General features: G+C 38.2%; 1 protein-coding gene across 3 annotated transcripts; it reads right to left on the minus strand.

Annotated features, from left to right (window-relative positions):
• Window positions 1-268: 268 nt before the first annotated feature.
• LOC113095941 (PR domain zinc finger protein 2-like) lies at window positions 269-16,828 on the minus strand. Of its 3 annotated transcripts, XM_026261294.1 has the most exons (9): window positions 16,603-16,828; window positions 13,795-13,861; window positions 13,542-13,665; window positions 13,043-13,146; window positions 12,631-12,783; window positions 11,447-11,573; window positions 9,384-9,497; window positions 2,015-6,582; window positions 269-1,900 (listed from the first exon to the last, which is right to left on the minus strand). In XM_026261294.1, exons 2-9 carry the CDS (start codon window positions 13,813-13,815, stop codon window positions 1,874-1,876), a joined length of 5,238 nt encoding a protein of 1,745 aa, XP_026117079.1. In that variant the 5' UTR covers window positions 13,816-13,861; window positions 16,603-16,828; the 3' UTR covers window positions 269-1,873. The 3 variants fall into 3 exon arrangements, with proteins under 3 accessions (XP_026117079.1, XP_026117081.1, XP_026117082.1); XM_026261296.1 differs by lacking the exons at window positions 13,795-13,861; window positions 16,603-16,828 and having other exon boundaries at window positions 13,542-13,690; XM_026261297.1 differs by lacking the exons at window positions 12,631-12,783; window positions 13,043-13,146; window positions 13,542-13,665; window positions 13,795-13,861; window positions 16,603-16,828 and having other exon boundaries at window positions 9,384-9,514; window positions 11,447-11,709.
• Between the last annotated feature and the right edge of the window lie 3,630 nt (window positions 16,829-20,458).

Consider the following 20,458-nt stretch of genomic DNA (forward strand, 5'->3'; position numbering starts at 1 on the left):
TGTAAAAAAAAGTTGAAAATATATTTTCATTTAACTAAGGCCTAGCCCTGGCTTAAGCTAAGCCCTGTTTGTGAAACTGGGCCTTATGTACGATTATAAACCGTTATGCAAAAGCCTAAATAAGTCATGAAGCAATGCAGACAATAGATAGTGATGCAAAGGATCAAACCTAAGTATTGTCTACATTTGTGACAAACTGACTGGTGCCGTATCTCAGGACACTTTCTGAAGGTTTACCTAGTGTCAAAATAAAAGCTAAAATCAAATATGCAATGAAGAAAAAAAAAAAAGATTTAATATCAATTAGAACAAAGCATTTTACATTTGTAAAGGTTATATTTCATAATCACAAAACACTGTCAACACTTCATTCCCAAAAATATATCAATGCAGGACAGCAAAAGACATGAAATTTCTTTGAAAATTCTGCAAAGAAAATTAAGTATTGTTTCAAGTACCCTGCTTAAAAAAAAAAACATTTCAAGCATTCAGAACTTGTCCAGATCCCTGTCCTCATTGTCCAGGTTGTAAAGTGGAAATGACACGGCAGAGACAGGCTTAGGAGTGAGAGGGATTACGCTGTCCAAAGGCAGAAAACGCATCAGTTCAAGGCTAGCCAGGAGGTAGAACACTAAGGATTAAGTCCAGTTGGTGTTCTAGTAAAGAAGAGGCCTTATCCATTTTATAAAAATGAGAAACGATAAAAAGGTTTGTGTAATGCTGGGTTACCAAAGAAACTGAGTGTTTGTGGTGGCATCATGGCAATAACGGCTAATTATACTAATAATGCGACATTAACTAGGTCTTATTAGACTGGAAGCAAATTTCTGAGGTTGCCGCAGGCTACGACTAACGTGCTCATAATACACCAGTGAAAAGTAATGCTGTTTTTATACAGTTTAAGCAGGTGTTACCACATATTGTAAAATCACCTCAAACTTTGAGATATCAATAAAAGGCAAATTAGCCTCAATAAAGTGCTTTTCTTCAGATACAAGTAACCTGACTGACCAGATCACTAGATGCAAGTAACAATTACATAATTTGGGTTGTAATAATGGCACTATTCATTTATTTTCATGCGAGTGCAGAACAGAGTTCGTAATTCCCAATTGTAGTTTTAGTGTAATTTTAATGGCCAGCAGCCCTGCTGTAGATTCTGTAGATTGCAAAAGGTTCAGATAAAAGAAAAGAAGAAAAAATGGTTTTGGCTGGTCTAGGTGAAGGTCGAATACCCTTTACATCCAGCAAACTTTCTTGTCCTGCTCACTCTGACTGTATCAAACAGCTCAATTCATTTATCATGTCAAAATAAACAAAACATCAACAACAACGTAAAAACAAAAAAGCCTCTCAGATGATAAACATTCCCTGTGAAGGATTACATTTACTTAAATATACATATATACTCTTCAAATAATTTTTCTCTGTAAAAGAGGAGCAGGTCATGAAGAGAGGAGTCTCCGATCATACTGTATACAGAAGCACATGCATTGGGAGACCACTGGATCCAAAAGCCTTACAGATTAAATGGGCTGAATTAGTCTAAGAACGAGAAACTGTTGAATGATTGCATCTTGCAATACCTTAGCAAAACCAGAAGGTCAACATTTATAAATCAAGTAATATTCTTCTTAATAGAGATTTATTTATTTATCATATTCTTTAGTCCATTTTGGGATAAGAGGGTTAAAGGCTTATTTATAAAAGTGCACTGAGAAGAAACCGCCAATGAGCCAACGCAAAACACGAGCAGGGAGATAACTCCTGGTCCCCCTGAACATTCAGGCTGTGATCAAGTTAATCCAATTTAGTTGAAAGAAGTTCCCCTTCCAGTCATTGACTAAAGCAATCCTTTGGAGACTGTGGTGTTCTACCTGGCTAGCTTCAATAGAGACTCCTGAAATAAACACATTAGGGAGAAAATTTTTGAAATCAAACACTCAGAAATATATATACACATGTAACTCTAAACATATATTATGTTAATGCTAACAGTGGAATTCTACATTACCTCAGACTGTCCTGCTTCATGGTTTGAGAGGTCTTCAGTCTTCACTTCCAGAGGAGCTGAAGCACTAGCCATCTGTATACTGCGTGTCACTGGCCCACCTTTTCTCTCCCGCGACCTTGTCGAAAAGCGTTCTTCCTTCTTAGACGGTGTCATTTTCACAACAGCCTCCTTTTTGACAACAACCTCCTTCTTGACAATAACCTCTTTAGATCGTTGCATTTTAGACTGTGGTCGCGTTGAAGAGTCATCAGTAAGTGCAGGAGTTATTGAAGTAAGTTGCTCATTGCTCTTTTTCACTTTCTTAGTTTGTGGTGCTGTGTTGTCTGCATGCATGGAGAGCCTCTTTGTACGTACCTGAGGTGCTTTTCCTTTACTTCCTGGTGGAAGTTCACTCTCAACTGGCTCAGAGCTGCGGGCTCTGGTTTTCCCCAAGGCCTTTGCACTTGGTTCAGAACCTGGTTCTTGTTTGACTTCAGGATCAGTGGCTCGACTTCGGAGACTCCTGTTTTTGTCTTGAGGTGTCAGAGCGCCTTTTTTCGACTTCTTGGCAACAGGTCTTTGTGGACAGCTGCAAGCGATGTGCTTATTGAGGCTGGCTGGGTATGTGAACTCTCTACTACAGTATGGGCATGCGTGGAGCTTATGGGTCTCCTCTTCCTTTACCCGGGTTGTTGGTTTCTTTACAGAGGCAGCAGACTTGTTCTTCTGAGATATGGCTTTCTGGACTAGCTGGTTTTTCTTCTTATTTAGGGCTGATAACTTTGCTTTGGAGGTTATATCTTGGTTAAAGTTGAGCCGTTTTGGCTGACCCATTCTGCGGAAAGCATTTTGCCCAGCAGACTCTCCTGTGGTGTTAAGAAGACCATTCGGAGATTGTTTCACAACCTGTTTAAGAGGAATGGGATTCTTCTTAGGGGTGTAGCGTCTCTTATCACTAGCATTAGCACAAACTAATATGTGTTTATGTAGCTCAGGCATGTTGTCAAAGCTGTTTCCACATTTGGTACACCGGATCGCAGTGCTAAATGTTTGGGGGATGTTGTGTGTGGTGAAATTAGTGGCGGAGGCAATCGAGCTATCAGGTGTCCGGTTGTGGTACGGGAAGGGTGGAGGCTTAAAGCTGGGGTAGTGTTGATTAATGCCAAGCCGTACATCTGGACCTTTTGGTTTACCAGCCTCAGAGGCCATAATCTTTATTGTAGTGTATAGTTCTTCTGTAGGGTCCTCATGGCCATTTTCCTCGTCTTCCACCTTTTTAGTGTCACCGTTGCACTCCTCAGAAGAATCCTCACAGGTTGCTCCAGCAATAGAGACAAGAACAGCGTCTTTCTCCACATTTACGCATGCAGGATCGGTGTAATTCTGAGGTCTGAGCTTCCCGTTTTCAACAACAGTGTGAGTGCAACTCTGACTTGGATGTAGGTCACTTTGATGTTGCTGGAGATTGCAGAGGAAGGCAAACTCCTTTGAGCAAATGGAGCAAATATAAATTCTTCCTACACCATGGAAAGAGGAGCGGTGCTCAAGCAGCGCAGTGGCGTTACCAAATAACTGCACGCAAAACTCACACTTAAAAGGCCACTCTGACGCATGCTCTATTATATGGCCACTAAGGTCTTTGATGGAGCGAAATGGCTCTTTGCAGACGTTACATACAAAATTCCTGACAAAAGTCTCCCGCTCTGGCGTCTCAAACTCATCAGAATTTCTGGGTGGAGTTCCAGGTGAAGTGTTGCTCCCATTTGTGGTAATATCCACCGCCCCCTCTTTTTTCATTATATCCTCTACAACCAACTTATCAACTTCTGAACTCTTTTGTGGAGAATGCAATTCGCTGAGGAAAGTCGGTGATGACTCCTTTTTAGGAGTTGATTGTACTGTAGAAAGCAAAGACTTTGATTTGTGTCTGCCTTCTGTTTTATTATTGAGGTCTTGAGGGAGAGTTCCTTCACAGGAATGGCTTTGGCTGGTTTCAGAAGCAGTATCCCACTTTAGGCGAGAAGAACCTGCTTGATCTGCATTTCTTAAAAACTGAGGCTTAGAATCATGGTTTGAGCCCTCAAGTAGTGTTTCTGACTTTGAAGATGAATCTGCTGTACAATGTCTTTTTTCATCCTGAGGCAGTGGAGAAATCGCAGGGTCTAACGGCTCAGCAGTTTGGTCTGAATCATTAACAATGGAATTTAATCTATCATGGCATAATTCTGTTAAAGCAGACGAATCCGACACTTCCTCGAAACTATTATCTGCCTTGGGGGACATTTTAGGGGACAATACAGGAAAAGGGGCAGGTGATGAGGCATCTGACATCTGAAGATGAGGTGATGATAAAGGTGGAGGTGATGGAATAGTGGGTAAGACTGGAGGAGGGGGTGTAGATGATGCTATACTAGATGAAGACGGAGAGGATGGATTAATAGTCATAGGGGTCAGAGAAGGAGGAGAGGCTGATTCACAAGGAAGGTGCTCGGATCCTGATCCGGGACTGGAGGGGCCAACACATGTGGCACTCTCAGAGGACGAAAGAACGTCAGGGCTTCCAAGAGTATTGGATCCTTCATCTCCAGGTGAGTTTAGGCCAGCATACTCGTTCATTAAGACTTTCTCTAAAATGCTGGTATTGGGTTTCTTTCTTTTTACATGTGGCATTAGTGTGGCTGAGCTCGTCTTTACTTCATGGTCGACAGGACTTTTACGGTTCATACTTAAGTCAAGCACAGCCTCTCCAGAGCCCTTGCTTACACTATTGTCATTTTTACTGAAGGAATTCGAAAGGTCAAGCGGCTGCTGATTGCAAGAATTCCCCCCGCTTCTTGAAGGAGACCAGTCTTTTCCTGTTAGGCTTACAGCATCCCCATGATCTTTGCTGGACAAACTCCAGGAATGTGTCATGCAATGGCTTTCAATCTTTGGCACCTTCAGAGAGCATGAAACCCCAGTTGCAAGGCTTATGCTGTCATTTATTTGTGGCGGGCTACTCTGTGAAGTTGTGGGAGGGGAGGCAGTCCTTCTTTTAAACTTTCCTTGGACAGTAGGAAGTGAAGTTACGGAAAGCGGGGTGGTCAATCTATGGCCATCTGTAATTAGACCTATGGCTGGTTTCTGACCATCCGGGGCCTGTAGTAATTGTTTGAGTTTTGGAGAGAGATAAACCGTTTTCTCCTTCTGACCAGCTAACGTTTCAGTTGACTGGGAGAAAATGTTTCCTACCAACAAAGATGACTGAGAGGAAGGGGAGGACAGGGAGGAAGAGGAGGATGCTGTTTCTGTTTCCATTTTCACAGCAGGCAGCAGTGGTGGTGTAGTAGTTCGTCTTTTAGAAGCTGTCTGAGCTACGCATGAAACTTCTTTCACTGGACAAGTCTGTGTTTGTTTGGGACTTAGAATGAGCGCATCAAGGCCAAACAATGCTGCAGTGCTTGAATCAACCTCAATGAACTCACAGTTGCTCACTGTGCTTGTAGATGGGATCTTTCCATCAATGTAATGGCTGAGATTTTCCGAAATGTTGTTAGAGATATCCACCATACAATCCTCTCTATCCCCCTCATCCTCAGACTCCACACTGGGCACATAAATTGGTGGTGGACTGGCACTTGGAGACTTTTCCAGGAGCGAAACAGGCTGCCCTTGTTCATGCTGCTGCTGATGGGAGGAGCCATCTTGCAGAAGCATACCTTTCCGTCGAACACCTTTTGGCATTAGATGCCGCTCGTGGATTCTGCGCTGGTGTCTGCGCATGTTGGTGTGTGTGCCGAAAGCCTTGTTACAGTACTTGCAAGGATGAAGCTCTTTTGACTCCCCATTCTCATTCAATATAAAAGGTCGATCAGATTCAGCACCAAGCTCTTTTTTCAAACTGTCAGAGGTTTGCTGAGGTGGACTGTTCTGTGTGTTCATAATGACTGAATGGCTTGGCGAGGATGCACTGCCAGAGGTAGCAGAATCATTGGGTGCCGTGGGACTGTGGAGGAACGTTGTTCCGCTAAGTGATCCGGGCCTATTTAAAGTTTTACTCCCATTCTCATGTCTACGTTCATGTCTGCGCCTGCCTACCTGAGAGCCAAAGGGCTTGGCACAATACCGGCATTTAAAAGTATGAGTTTGATGGTTTGAAGTAGTGTGAATGTGAGCGTGGCGTTCCAGGCCTTGTTTGGTGGAGAAATGTCGCTCGCAATGCTGACAGGGGTAAGTTCCTCCTTGGGGGTCATCCTCGAAATCCCCCTCTGCCTCCAACTCAGGATTCGCTAAAGATGATATACACTCTGTATCACACAGTGGACTCTCAGAGCTTTCTTCTGCAGGGCTGCCTGAAAATAAATTCAAGAGAGACTTTTCATTCCCATCAACTGATTCTGCCTTAGAGGGATGCTGTGGGCTCTGATTTAACTGGGGCTGCTGAAGTTGTCCATCATCCTCTGCATTTTCCTCATCCAATCCTTCCCTCTGGTTCATGTCTATCGTATGAGACTGGACAGGATTTTCATTTTCCGTATAAGACGACTGGGAAGCTGCATTCTCCTGTTGCAACTCTGAAGGTGAAGGGGATCTTTCCTCACCATTAATCCCTGAATAACAAGAAAAATATATTTAAAAATGCAAAATCATTACTGAAGTTGAAAATGATTTATATAAAGGCATAATTCTGTTACAATAACACTACAACTAGGGCTGGAACTAATCCACAAAATCGGTAGAGAAATAATTCTAAACTAATTTCATTCATTTAGTCAGGTGTGTGTCCTACGGAAGTAAAATAATTACAATTGTCAAAAAAGCATGTTGAATTGCGCTAACTGAAAAAATAATGCATTGCATTAACAGTTCTGAAATGTTTATGCCTTGTATTGTCAGAGTTTGCATTTTAAGGGGGTGAAATTTAACAGTTGTTTATTAAAGCTTTCAATATTTCAATTCAAGACATTTTACACACATTTTCTAATAATTCAGTGAAGTGACATCCAGCCAAGTATGGTGACCCATACTCAGAATTTGTGCTCTGTATTTAACCCATCCAAAGTGCACACCCACAGCAGTGAACACACACAAACCGTGAACACACACCCGGAGCAGTGGGCAGCCATTTATGCAGCGGCACCTGGGGAGCAGTTGGGGGTTCGGTGCCTTGCTCAAGGGCACTTAAGTCATCATATTGCCAGCTTGAGATTCGAACCCACAACCCTAGGGTTAGGAGTCAAACTCTCTAACCACTAGGCCACGAATCCCCCTATTCATATTCACCTTCCAAAGTTCACTCTAAAATATTCAATGTTTAAAAATACGATGTATAAAATTTGACAGGCAATTTTCAGTCCAATTTATTTCACTTTACAAATTCACTTCCACTAATTCAGTGGTTCAAATTCTGCAGATTCAGCATTGCTCTGCAGGAACAGCAGTAGAGTACGATGCATGATCTACATCTGCTGTTAGTAGCTCACCAGCAGGTGGCACAAGACCAAAGAAAAAAGTAAAGCAAGACATTCAAATCACAAAATCTCATTTGGAGAAATGAAGCAAACAGTAGAAGTTAAGATTATTAGGGCCATTATGTATAAGCGGAAAATCTGACTCAAAAGCTGTTTATTTATTATATATTTAATTCAGCATCTTTGCTGCTGCTTGTTTCCCTGTGAAGCCACATGTAAGTAGCTTTCTCTAACAAAGGAGATTTTAATGCTATTTTACCCGACACTGATATACAGAACTAATATTACATCTAAGATACTGATGTCGGTTGCTTAGTTTCTTTAACTTTATATCATGGCTTGTGTGATGCTGATTTGTAATACTGGCAAACTATACAGGCAAGTAGATGAGGTCAGAAGAACGCAACACTCTGCATTTTCTTTATAATCACTTTTTTTTAACACAGTAATTTTAGTTTTAGGTTCGCTATTTGCTGGACATGGGCTTTCCCTTGCTACTGTTCTACAGAGTCGACAAAGATATCACTACCATAGTTAGTTTAAACAATATGCAACCACTTTATATCGACATGTATTCAAAACCGCCTGTGTATTGTAGCTGCACATTTTAACTGTAGAAGACATGATGCACGGTGCCAAAGGGACTGTCTGACAATCCACTCACAAGGTTAAAAAGTCCAATGTTTTTTTTGTATTTTGTTTTTCCTTGAAGATGAAAAAAATAAAATAGGCGAATTACAGCAATTTTCCTAAGAATAATTATGTACTGTATATACAGTAAGGAAATTTCAACTGTAGTAAATCAGTCTGGTTCCTACACACATAGAACAACATTTGGAACATGAAAAGCCACGTTTTGCTGAATTTCTGTACGCTTTTTTTTCTTAAAAATATTTGTGTACTTAGTTGTAGTATTGTCTACGGCGAGATATTGGCAATATATATTTAGTCAGTTTGCCCTCTGACATTCACTCTAGCTATGTAAACATAACATTGAATAAATAATTGAACTTTGTTTTAAACTGTGAGGTAAATTTGCAGATGATCCCTAAAGCAGCCTAGGTGAATATGCTGCGAAAAGGTACAATAAAATTCAAATGCTTACATGTGGCTTCACGGGGAAACAAGCAACAGCTTTTACGCATATACATACTGGCCCTGATAATCATAACTTCTAATGCTTGCTCCATTTCTGCAAATCAGTTTTTGTGATTGAATGTCTTGGTTTACTTGTTGCTTTGGTCTTGTGCCACCTGCTGGTAAGAGACTAACAGCAGATGTAGATCATCCATTAAATTTTCTGCCAAATTTGAACCACTAAATTAGAGGAAGGGAATTTGTAAAGTGAAAAAATTGACTAAAGATTGTCTGTTGAATATTATACATCGTATTTTTAAAAAGAATATTACAGAATATTTTGGAAGTGAACTCTGGACAGTGAATGAGAATTATTGAATTTTTAATCATGAAATATTTTTAATTAAAATATCGACAGCTTAAAGAACTATTAAATTTCAGCTGCTAAAAATGCAAGCCCAGAAAATAGAACTGTTAATTTAATGCATAATTTATTCAGTTAGTGCAATTCAAAATGCTTTTTTGTTTCAAAAACATTTGTCATTATTTTACTTCCATAGTATGCTGTGCACAACTTTCATTTTATGGGTATATCCTAATCTATAAATTGTAGAAATTCAGAAACAAATCAATTTGCACATTGTTTAAAGAATAACCTTGGGCAGGATGTAGAATAACATGGTTTTTTGGGGGGCTTTTTGGCCTTTTAAAAAAAACAATTAAATAAAGTGATGTACTAATTATCAAAATAATTGATGGTTGCAGTCCTACTGTTAACCATAACAAAAATATTATGACTAGGCAAAAACATACTTGTGAACGGCACAAAACCCTGCCAGGGGCTGATGAAGAGCAAAACCTACCTTCCTCTGAGTCCCGCATCTCTGCAATTGAGGTTTCAGCAGCACTCGATTTCTTCGGTTCACAGAATCCACCCAAATCAGCCTGTCTGGCTTTTTCCGACAGCTTCCTCCTTGCTTTAGGGAGAAACAATCTATTTTTAGAAAAATAGAAAACTTTGAAAACTTACTAAAGCCAGCAAAAAGCAATTAGGTTTAGGTTTCTTATCTGTCAAAACCTACAATAACTGAATCCAATGACATTCCATAGAAGTATAAATATTTCATACGATATAAACTGAAATTTCATAAATAAAAACTTAAAACTGTAAAGCATGAAGTTTTGGAAGAACATCTGGTACATTAGCTAGAATCAAGAGCTCCACCTGCAAGATCCAAAACAAGTGTGTCACAGCCTTCTTTTCTACACGAGCAGCTCACCACAAAACCAGACCGACAACTCAGTAACTGCAGCACTGTACATGACACAGGCAAAGAAGTGCTTGTTTTCATATTTAATGTCTAGAATAAAATCTACATCACCATTATTACATGATAACTGTAGGGAACATTCATTGTTACTGAACAGCAGTTGACTTGTATGGAACACAAAAGATGATGAAGGGGGAAAAACACACTGAGATATCCTTAAAAGTATCTCCTTTTGTGCTTCACAGAAGATAGGTTTGGAGTGATTTGAGGGTGAGAAAATGACAACAGAATTAATTAACTTTCCATTTAATTGTGAATGCTGGCAAATTACAAATGCTTTTATGTAAATTTACACAGAGGTTCACAGAAATTGTCTCAGCCAAGAAAAGAAACAAGCTGTCCAAGGTCAACTTGGGAGCATCTTGTACAAAACCCGATACATAAAAGAGACACATTTAACAAACTTGGTCATCTGACTTTACTTGTCAAACAGTCATTCCCACAAATCAGTTTACTACTTTGTCTTCAAATGCTAATCGGTTACATTCTCTACACAACCAAGAATGTTTTCAAACAAAATTAACTTAATGTTTCAATGCACAAAACATGGCAAACTGTCTGTAATGCACATCCAGACTTTCCTGCTTTTGCATCATAAAGGATTTATGCAGATAAATCCCTCAATCCCTCTCGATTTTTAAACTGTGTGACAGCAAACTTTTGGATGTCATTTACATGCAAGTATTTGGAGGCCAGCTTTTACTTAGGTTTTTAAAAGTAAAACTGGACTTAAGCTAACTTAAACTTCATGCATTTAGCTGCACTGTCATTGAACAGATGAAAGTAAAATTCCTATTTCCTCAATGAAAGGTCCAGCAAATGATCTTCTCAAGAGAAAGTTTAAATCGTCATTTTCAGTCATTCTTACATCCGCCTATAGATTACATCCAGCCCAGATACAACCGTTTAAACTCAAAAATATAATTGTGCAACATTTTATAGTAAAATTAATTCCCACGAACGTTTCTTAAATTATGTACAAGTTTATAAGCATCAAATAAATCATGTAATGAAGTGGTGTGCGACTCGTGTCTATCTGTTTTAGAGGTTAAACTCTGTTTATTTTATGGCTCGTTTAGTCAAACGCTTTGCAGGGAGGGTCTGGAAGGTCATCTCGTTAGTCATGGGTTGTGTTTCTAAACCTAGCGAGCTGTCCATCTAGATGGCATGCTCGAGCATCACACGCGCGTTTGAACGGTTTAAATCGAACACTCGAACGTGTCCATGATGCTCACAATGCTCTAGGTGAGAAGTTCACTAGATTTGGAGACACTGGAATAAGGTCCGTGTCTGCAAGTCGACTAACCGACCGCTCATCAACTTGAGGAAGAGTACGTTATATTTAACCGCACTGTGGCTCAGTCCCTGAGTTTCTTTTTAACAAAGTTGATGACAACATAACGTCATGGATAATTCCTGTTTTTGAATCATCTTCGTATAAAACGGGCGAATAGCCAGGTGGCTAACATGCTAGTTCCAGCTAGCGACTGCGAACGCTTCCAAACATATAATAAACGTGTTTTCGGACGCCGGCTAGATAAATCTATAGAAAAAACACCAGGTATGAGCAATAAGAGGCAGTGTCTTCATTTTACCTCGCTTTGCTCTAGGTGAACTCTTCTTGCTCAGGTTGCTAGTCCTTTCTTCCTCTAATGCAGCTGCTATCTCAGGATTGTCTTCCCCATTGTACCACACGAGAAGTTCTTCGCCCGGTCCGATTGGCTGATGGGGAGTACACGGACCAATCAGAGTAGAGCTTTTTGGTATGCCATAGAATGAAATACTATCTAGGCCTTGACGCTCTGTCAGGCATTTAGGAACAGACCCTCATAACAAACTAAGGTGCAGTATCAGACAGCTCCTTTAAGGGAATGGAGATTTGATAGCATTTAAGTTATGTTAAAGGTGCACTGTTCATCTATCAACTACCACATACATAGAAAAAATGAAAAAATATATATGAGTGTAGGGGTCTTCAAACTGGGACCCCGAGGGGGCTGCAAAGAGGTACTGTAAATTTTCAGTGTAAAGCATAAAAAAAAAGAATTCCAATACAATAATGAGATTTATTTTATTAACAGCCCCTTTTAAACAGTAAAAAAATACATTTATATAAGATTATAATTTAGGGTTATATAAGCATACATAAAATTGTAGGCTATAAGTGCATTTTTAATTCCTTGCAATGTACATACTTTTAAAAACAATAGAACTCTTGCTTTGCTTAGTGGGGGTTCAACAGCACCATTCACATTTACAATTCTCTTCCCATTATACATCTAATATTAATAGTGGTAGAAAAAAAGTTGATACTAGCTAACAAAAAGTTGATACTAGCTAACTTAAAAAAATAATTTGCTTTAATACGCTGAGCTAATTAGTTTAAGCTAATTATTTAATAATTTCAAGTTTTTTAAAATAAGTATCTTATGCTCCCCAATGCAGTGTTATTTGATTTGATTAAAAGCTACAGTTAAACATGAATATTGTGAAACATAATTCAAATGTACAATAATTATTTTCTATTTTAATATATTTTAAAATGTAAAGTATTCCTGTGATGCAAAGCTGAATTTTCATCAGCCATTACTCCATCAGTGTCCCATGATCCTTCAGAAATCATTCTAATATGCTGATTTAACATTCAGGTATGCTCAAGAACCATTTATTCTTATTATTATCAATAAGAAAACATATGGATCTCCTCCAGGCTCTTTGCAATCATAACCTAACATGGTCAAACTCAAACCAACTCCTCACACGTTAAAGGTGAACCTACCCTTAACACTTTGTAGTAAATAGCTCTGTTGATCTCCAGTGGAAAGAGGTTTTGCTCTTGAGAAGAGCGTGCCCAGTTCACATACCGCAACCAGTTTCCTTTCATTGGATCTGTGGCATCTACACACATCCACCCCGAGGCTGGAAAATACACCTAATGATAATGGAACAATATGCATTTAATCAAGGACCACTGCTAAAACATACACTGCCATTCAGAAGTTTGGGGTTGTTGTTTTTACGGTATTTTTGGTGAGCATAATAGTCTTATTCATAAACATTAAAACCTTAAAAGACCCCGAATTCTTGAACGGTGGTGTATATAGATCCAAGCATGCTTTGTGTTCATCAGTGTATTCAGACTTCTAGACAGGCAGAACTAGAGTTTCCTGTGTGTGTTGTCTAATACGTACCTCCCACATGTAAACATTGCTCGTCACTTGAGATCTCTTCTTTCGTTCTCCCACAAATGGTCCAAACCTTTTGCCTTTAGGTATTACTCTAGATGCCCAGACACCTACAGAGAGACACGGACAGCATGAGAAATCTTATGCAAGCAAACATTGGAAACACAAATTTTATTGTCTTCTCTATTCATTCACTTTTATATATATATATATATATATTTTTTTTTTTTGACAGGTTTTTGAATCCTCAGAGTGAGCCACTTTTAGATCTTCAGAGAGCCATTTCCGAAGCATATTCAATATGAATCATTTATCTGTATATTTCTAGGGCACCACCACAGCGTGCTGCGCATTCTCGATTTCACACATCAAACAAAATAAGATTTGGAACATTTCATAGGCTTTCATCAGACAGAAAATACTAATGAATATTAATGACGATAATGAACACACAACTTCTCGTTAACAGAATCATTTACAAGTACTCAACCATGCTGCTGCTCACCAATGCGATTGGGGGTGACAGCTGATGGTCCCAGCTTCATGCTGTTTGGCAGCCCCTTCCACACATGGGCTGGGATGTCATCCAAGGTTTCATATGTTCCTTGTTGAGGCAAAGCCATTACAGCCTCAAAAAAGGGAAGGGGGGGACTTTACAGTTTATATGTAACCAGTGCTCATAGTACTCATACTCATAGTATGAACTTTTTTGAAAAAAAAAGAAAGCATTTAGTCTAAATTATATTAAACCACTATACCTGCAACCAAGGATTTAACATTCAACTGAACTTTGAGCCCCCCAAAACCTTTCTTATTTCATAGATCCTGTAAAACAGAGAATAGGAGCAGTTATTTTCACCATGTACTGTAGAACAAAATAATCCTTTATGTTTATGATGCAGGATGAGACTTGCTCTCAAACGATCCCCAAGGCTGAAAGCATGAGAAGACCATTTCAAGGAATGCGTAAAACCACAAATACTCCTTCACTAAACTCAAAGTCTCTGATATTTGCTTTTCTTTTATTTGCACTATTGTTTGATAGGTTGGCATCAGTGTGATTTTTGTTGTTGTTGAAAGAAACGATTCAGCAGTGATGCATTACTTTCATTAGAAGTGAGAATAAAATCTTTTAAATAGTTCCAAAAGATTTAGATTTCAAATAAATGCTGTTCAACTTTCTATTCATCAAAGAATACTGAAAAAATATGAATCAGCCCAACGGGTTTTAACACTGATAAGAAAGGGAAAAAAAGGTTTTCTTAAGCACAAGCATTAGAATGATTTAATATCTGCTGCAAATTCAGCCATCACAGATATAAATCACATTTTCAAACATAGTTCTTTTAAATTGTAATACTATTTTACAATATTACCGTTTTAAAAAATTTTTTGAGCAAACAGATGCAGCCTCAGCAAGCATAATACATTGTAAATAACATTAAAATAACATAAAAAATCATAAAACAAAAAACCCAAAGGCAGTGTTTTTAATTATGTACAACATAATACGGTAAATCCGCCAGCAAATGATCAAGTTGCTTTTCTAGCATCATAACTTCTGAGATGTTTTAGAAAGTGAAGAGGAATCACCTTCAAGGTGTTTTTCAAACCAAATTGTGGCCTAACAGGTGTGGTTAGACTATAAACAGTATCTATTCCCGGGGGCCTCACAGACATTACACGTGTAATTAACCCGGCCTCACCTTAGATCCAACCAACCACCTGAGAAATAGCCCTCAAAAACATATCATTTAGTCAGGCATATAGGTGCAAATCCCACAGTTTTAGAAATGATGACGCATTTTGTTGTGGGTCTGCAGAGAATTCTTCTCAAAACATAAGAATAGAGCAATAACCAGAGCTGACAGGACGGTAAGTAGAACATTGTCATCAGGATTGGATGACAGCTACAGAGAAAAAGGGGAAATTGAGAAAACAGCATGACACACAAGGGGCCTCTCTGATGTGACACTGTTACATAAGCGCGGAGGTCGCAGACAGATTCTCGGCTTCCACTGGAGCATGCAAACCCAACACAACAGAAAGTGTGTTAAACATGCTTTTGGAATCAAATTCAAACGCTTTTTGTCAGGATGGACGCTTGCAGAAATGATTCATGACATCATTAGACTCAAATCTCAGTAGTGAATAAAATGTGATTTCTAATTTGCATTAGCCTACGTGTGGTCGTACAGCCACAAAAAGAACATTTCTCTCAGAGCAGAGAGGATTCATTATTTTATCTTGTCAGTACAATAAAAATTAAATTAGTCTGCAGCAGTGACCTCCTCTGAAGTAACAGTCTCATAAATGTGCGGAATAACTTTATAATGATAAACCTTTGCCACCAGAATTGTATTAATCAATCAATGTAACCCTATAATCAGTCATTTTAATCTAACATTAAAATGGCTTTTTTTGTCCCAGTAATTTCTAATCTAGTCTTCAAATAAACCTGGTTTTGCAATCCACTTTTCATAAAATAATCTGCTGTAACTGTAAAAATAAAAATAAAAAAATAAAATAAAATGGTTAGACACCATCATATTGGCTTAAAAATGTATTATTCTTAAATATTCCAACATGGCAGTGTCCATGAGGGTGCGACCCACTCTATGCGATAAACATAAAATAAAACTGATATGATTTCGGTCTTTGTTTAATGTGAATGTATCATTTTAAATAAAATACATTTCTCAAAATGTTTTTAATTTACTTTAACTTATTTAATTAGCAAAAAAAAAAAAAAAATTGCTGAGTGCACCTTTAAGTTCACCATCCACTGTCCTACTGTGTTTATTGCATTTTAACGTGTTCTGTAAACTATATGTAAGAATTCAGAAAAGGATGGCTTGCGAGGCAGGAGCATGAATAAGATCCAGAGATGAATGAGAAGTCTTTGTTAATAATAGACGGTCACTGTGGGACAAAGAAACGAGGCGTTTCAGCACCCACAGCCGAAGATGCTTCAACTAACAGCGAAAAAGTTTCCAAATTCTTCAAAGAAACCCCAGCAAACACTTACAGTACGATATTTGGAGGAGGATTTTTTATTCACACACACAATACTAATATGCTCCCATGCAGCATAATTATAATAAACCTGAATAAAAAACAAATCGTAAATCAATCACGGGTTATAGCCTATGCAAAATAGATGTAAAATGTATCCTTGTGTTTCAAATATTGTCATGGAAACCAGATGCCGTTAAATAGTGAATTAACCCAGCTCGTGCACAGCTGCTCAGGTTGTATATCGCGACTTTCAGGCAAACAAACACACATCGCGCTTTAACTACACTTAGTCACATTTTCGCTCCAGGAATCTTCTACGAGAGAAAAAGTTCTCTAAAATGTTTCAGCAGAGCCCTCGGGTTGCTGTGTGGACTGGCAGGGCAAACAGATTTGATTGTTATCATCAATCCGAGCACTCAGAAGTGCACTAACCCGAAGCAGCTCACTCAGCTCGCAAGGTGTCCTCCTGCTTTCCAAGCCATTCAGAGCAGCGGTGCAAAGGCTTGATTGAAATAAAAATGTGAGCCTGGGGTTCTTTGAACACTTACCTGTTGTTTTCACCGGCACGGTGTAGTTTTTGGTCTACCTGCTTCCCAGTGTGCTGAAAATGGCGGATGGAGACTAGAGCTTATAGAGCTTCCCCAGTGTAACTGCTCGGATGGGTCGCAGATTTGGGAGAGGCACACGACCATCACGATGGGCCATAAGTGAAAGTAAAGCTGGCAAAACCTGGACCATCACAAATCTGTTCATTCAAAGAGACAAAATCAAACCAAAATGTGCCCTGTTAGCTTGGCTTACCTATTGTGTTCAGTTGTACACTATGCATAGGGGATACAGGAGCTAATTGACACCTTTTTTTTTTTCTCCAGTGAATATTTCTGAGGATGAGCTTTTTTCTTTTCTTTTTTTTCCCCTCCCATTTCTGTATTTTTGTCATTTTAAATCTTAGCTCAATAATAATAATAATAATAAAAAGAAATCTAGGAATGCCCCACTAGTTATGGTCTACAAATATTGTAATAAAACTTGGCCTAGTATTTATGAAAAATGTCTGAGAGCACTGTTCATTTCAGTTTAAATCTATTCTCGAGTTTTTATGGTTTTAATTTATGCGTTTGTGGTTTTATTGTGTTAGCTTTTTAATGATTACATTAAAGTGGTATTTAATTTGATCTTGTAGGATGAAAAAAAACTTTACTTCATCAAGATAGTTGGCCTTATTTAAATATTTCAGATTTTTGAAAACTTTTGTAAGTTTATAAGTCTTCAAATTATAGGCAAAATGTAGTTAATATAATATATGGTCTTATTGAAGAGAAATGACAACAAAGATGAACCTGATATAGCTAGCAATTTCTTTAGATGATCAGATAGATCATAAACTTAATATGGTTTTAAATATACTGTTTTAGGACATTCATCAAGACATATATTAAATATAAGAAAAAGGGTGATATAAAATAATGCAACATGACATGTAACATTTGAAGTGGATAATACCAAAAAAAGGGATCAGATATACAAGTGTAACATGACTTATAAAAGTAGGTAAAGAACTAATTTGAAGTCCATACATTTAATTGTGTCCTCAAAATGCACCGTTTCCTTAACTGGACTAATCCCTAAAAATTGGTCTAAAAGGCTTGTAGTAATTCCGGCCACTAGGGGGCACTGCAGATATAAAGCGGCTCTTACATTCAGATCTAAAGATGTATTGGGACAGAGGAAATTATCTGCTTGATTTAAATGTGTATTTAATAGGAACAGAATTTAAATATTTTAAGATAATTCAAACACCTGACCGATAAATATGCATAGGGCCCTCCCTCCATTCTCAGAGAGAGCGGTTAACACCACCAGCAAACCCCTTCTCTGTCTGGTCCACATGCTTACAATAATCCATATCCCAAATGAATCCAGGACCAGCGTTTCCTCAGATAAGTCTCATGTGTTATGATGTGGAGAGTGAGACATGTTCCACATATGGACAGAATTTCTCTGCTTGCCCCAACAACCATCCATTGTGAACATCCTCCACAACATGTGCTAAACACACTTGTATATACTAAGCATGTCCTCAGAGACACCCATAGCTACACCAGTAACATGTCTATGAGCTGTCTGCTTTTATTTGCATACTCTGGGAATTTGTGATTTACTAATTTTTTTTTACACTACTACATGAAAGAGAGACATAAACAGAATTAAAGGTGACAATTAATTTGGTCTGACACTATTATGGTAATGGTTATAGTGAAAATTTCCTAAACTTACCTTCAGGTCATAGATGAGTTGGTTTCTTCATCGGAACAGTTGTGAAGAAATTTAGCAATACTTCACTTGCTCACTAATTGTTTCTTCTGCAGTGAATGGGTGCCGTCAGATTGAGAGTCCAAACAGCTAATAAAATCATCACAATAATCCACACAACTGTAGTATATGAATTAATGTCTTGTGAACTAAAAAGCTGCATGTCTGTAAGAAACAAAGAAATCATCAAGACTTTAAACCATTGCTTCTGGCCAGAATATGATTCTTTAATCCATCATAATGTTTCTTCTAGTGAAACAGTCCATCCCGTTGTCCTCTCAAAATCCACCAACATTTGTTTTAGCCGTTTCATTTATAAATGGTGCTTGACCTGTGCATAGTTTTCTCCTGATTCAGACAAGACAACCTTTTCACTAGAGAAAGCAATACTAGATGAGACATATTTTAACTGAAAACAATGATTTGATGTTAAAAACACCTTGATGAATTTATAACAAATTTACAGCTTTTCACTCTAGAAGATGTTACTGGATGGACTGGAGTTGTGTGGATTATTGTGATGATTCTATCAGCTGTTCTGACGGCACCCATTCACTGAAGAGGATCCATTTAATGCTAATCCTCTGAGTTGAAATTGTCAGCAATTTTAAAAATTTTTATTATTGGTGAACTATTCACAGTGCTTCATTTGACCACTTTGTTCACAACAAGGGATTTCACTGCTGGTTATATATGGTACATATAATTTTGTTTGTGACGAATAAAAATCTTGAATGAATCTTGTGTATGGTCAGATGTAGATTGCGATGCATTAATCCTACACCAATATTCATCAGATTCAGCACATTCTTCTTGATCTGTCTCTGCCTGCAGAGCCCACAGTGATCAGAATCACAGAGAGAAGAATGCAGCGTCCAGAAGCAGACCTCCGCTAACCCCTCCTGAAAAGCACAAGGACTCTAAACAATGGCAGCGTTGAGGCTTCACACTGAAGATATTAGACTGCATGCAGTGGTCATCTAGATCATCCGCAGGTTTCTCAGAATCACCTGGAGCATCTTTTGTTTCAGAAGGTGCAGAAATTAAGCACGGTTTCTTCTTACTTTCTGCTGCTTTAGTAAGAGCAAGTTATTTTCCTTTTTTATAACACCATGTTCATCTGTTAAAGCAGGGACAGACTGGAATACACACAGTAGCTTGAGTTACATCTAAAAGGATTTGCAAAATGGAAGACATGTTAGAGATATTAAATTATATGTGTTGTTTACAGAAGTATAAATTGTATCATAACACATTAGCAAAATTTTGCAGACAAAAAAAAACAAAACACCTATCGATGTAGAAATAGACCGCCAAGTCAGAGACAGCACCAGTTCGTCACATTCAAAATAGGTCGGAAAAATACCAAGGGACTGTGTGTGCTCTTCAGGAGGAAACTGGGACTACAAAGATTTAAGCGATTTCAAAGCACCATGGTGAGTGCATCCAATACATAAGTGTGAGGAAATGCAAACTTGTAGGGGGCTTCAGACACTACAGCTTCTTGAGAGAGCTTCTCAGCGCTAAGAAAATCCAAACAGGTTTTTACTAAAAAAAAAAAAAAAAAAAAAGCAAGACAGCTAACCTAGATCCGCTGAGCAAAAACAGGCTAGTTAACAAGCTTATTGTTCTAACCCACTGTGACAGACAGCGGAGGCTCAGCTATACATGCACCAAATGAGACTACAGCATGTACAGAACGCTTGGATGAAAAATGAATCAGATTTTAAGTTTAAGGTTTTTTAAGGGTCAGTTGATTTAATGAATAATGACATAGCATATGTGGACAATGAACGCCTTATCAGCTGCTCATTAAATACATATGTAGGCAATAAATGTTGATTTGAATTGAAATTCAATTTTATAATTGTACCTGTATATTATAAGTTCTTTGCTGAGAAAAAAAAAAAAAAACTGCAAAGCAATCAGCCAAGCAACAAGATAAACAGCACAAATACAGTTGATGTTATTTAAAAATGTAATGTATATATAGTCAGGAACAAATACAATTTAAATGATAATATTAATTTCATCCATAAAAAATAAATTTAAGAAGTTTGAGTGTTCTGTGCAAGTTCTTCTGTTTTTGCA

Source organism: Carassius auratus, unplaced genomic scaffold (genome assembly GCF_003368295.1).
Source record: "Carassius auratus strain Wakin unplaced genomic scaffold, ASM336829v1 scaf_tig00215808, whole genome shotgun sequence".
Taxonomy (NCBI): domain Eukaryota; kingdom Metazoa; phylum Chordata; class Actinopteri; order Cypriniformes; family Cyprinidae; genus Carassius; species Carassius auratus.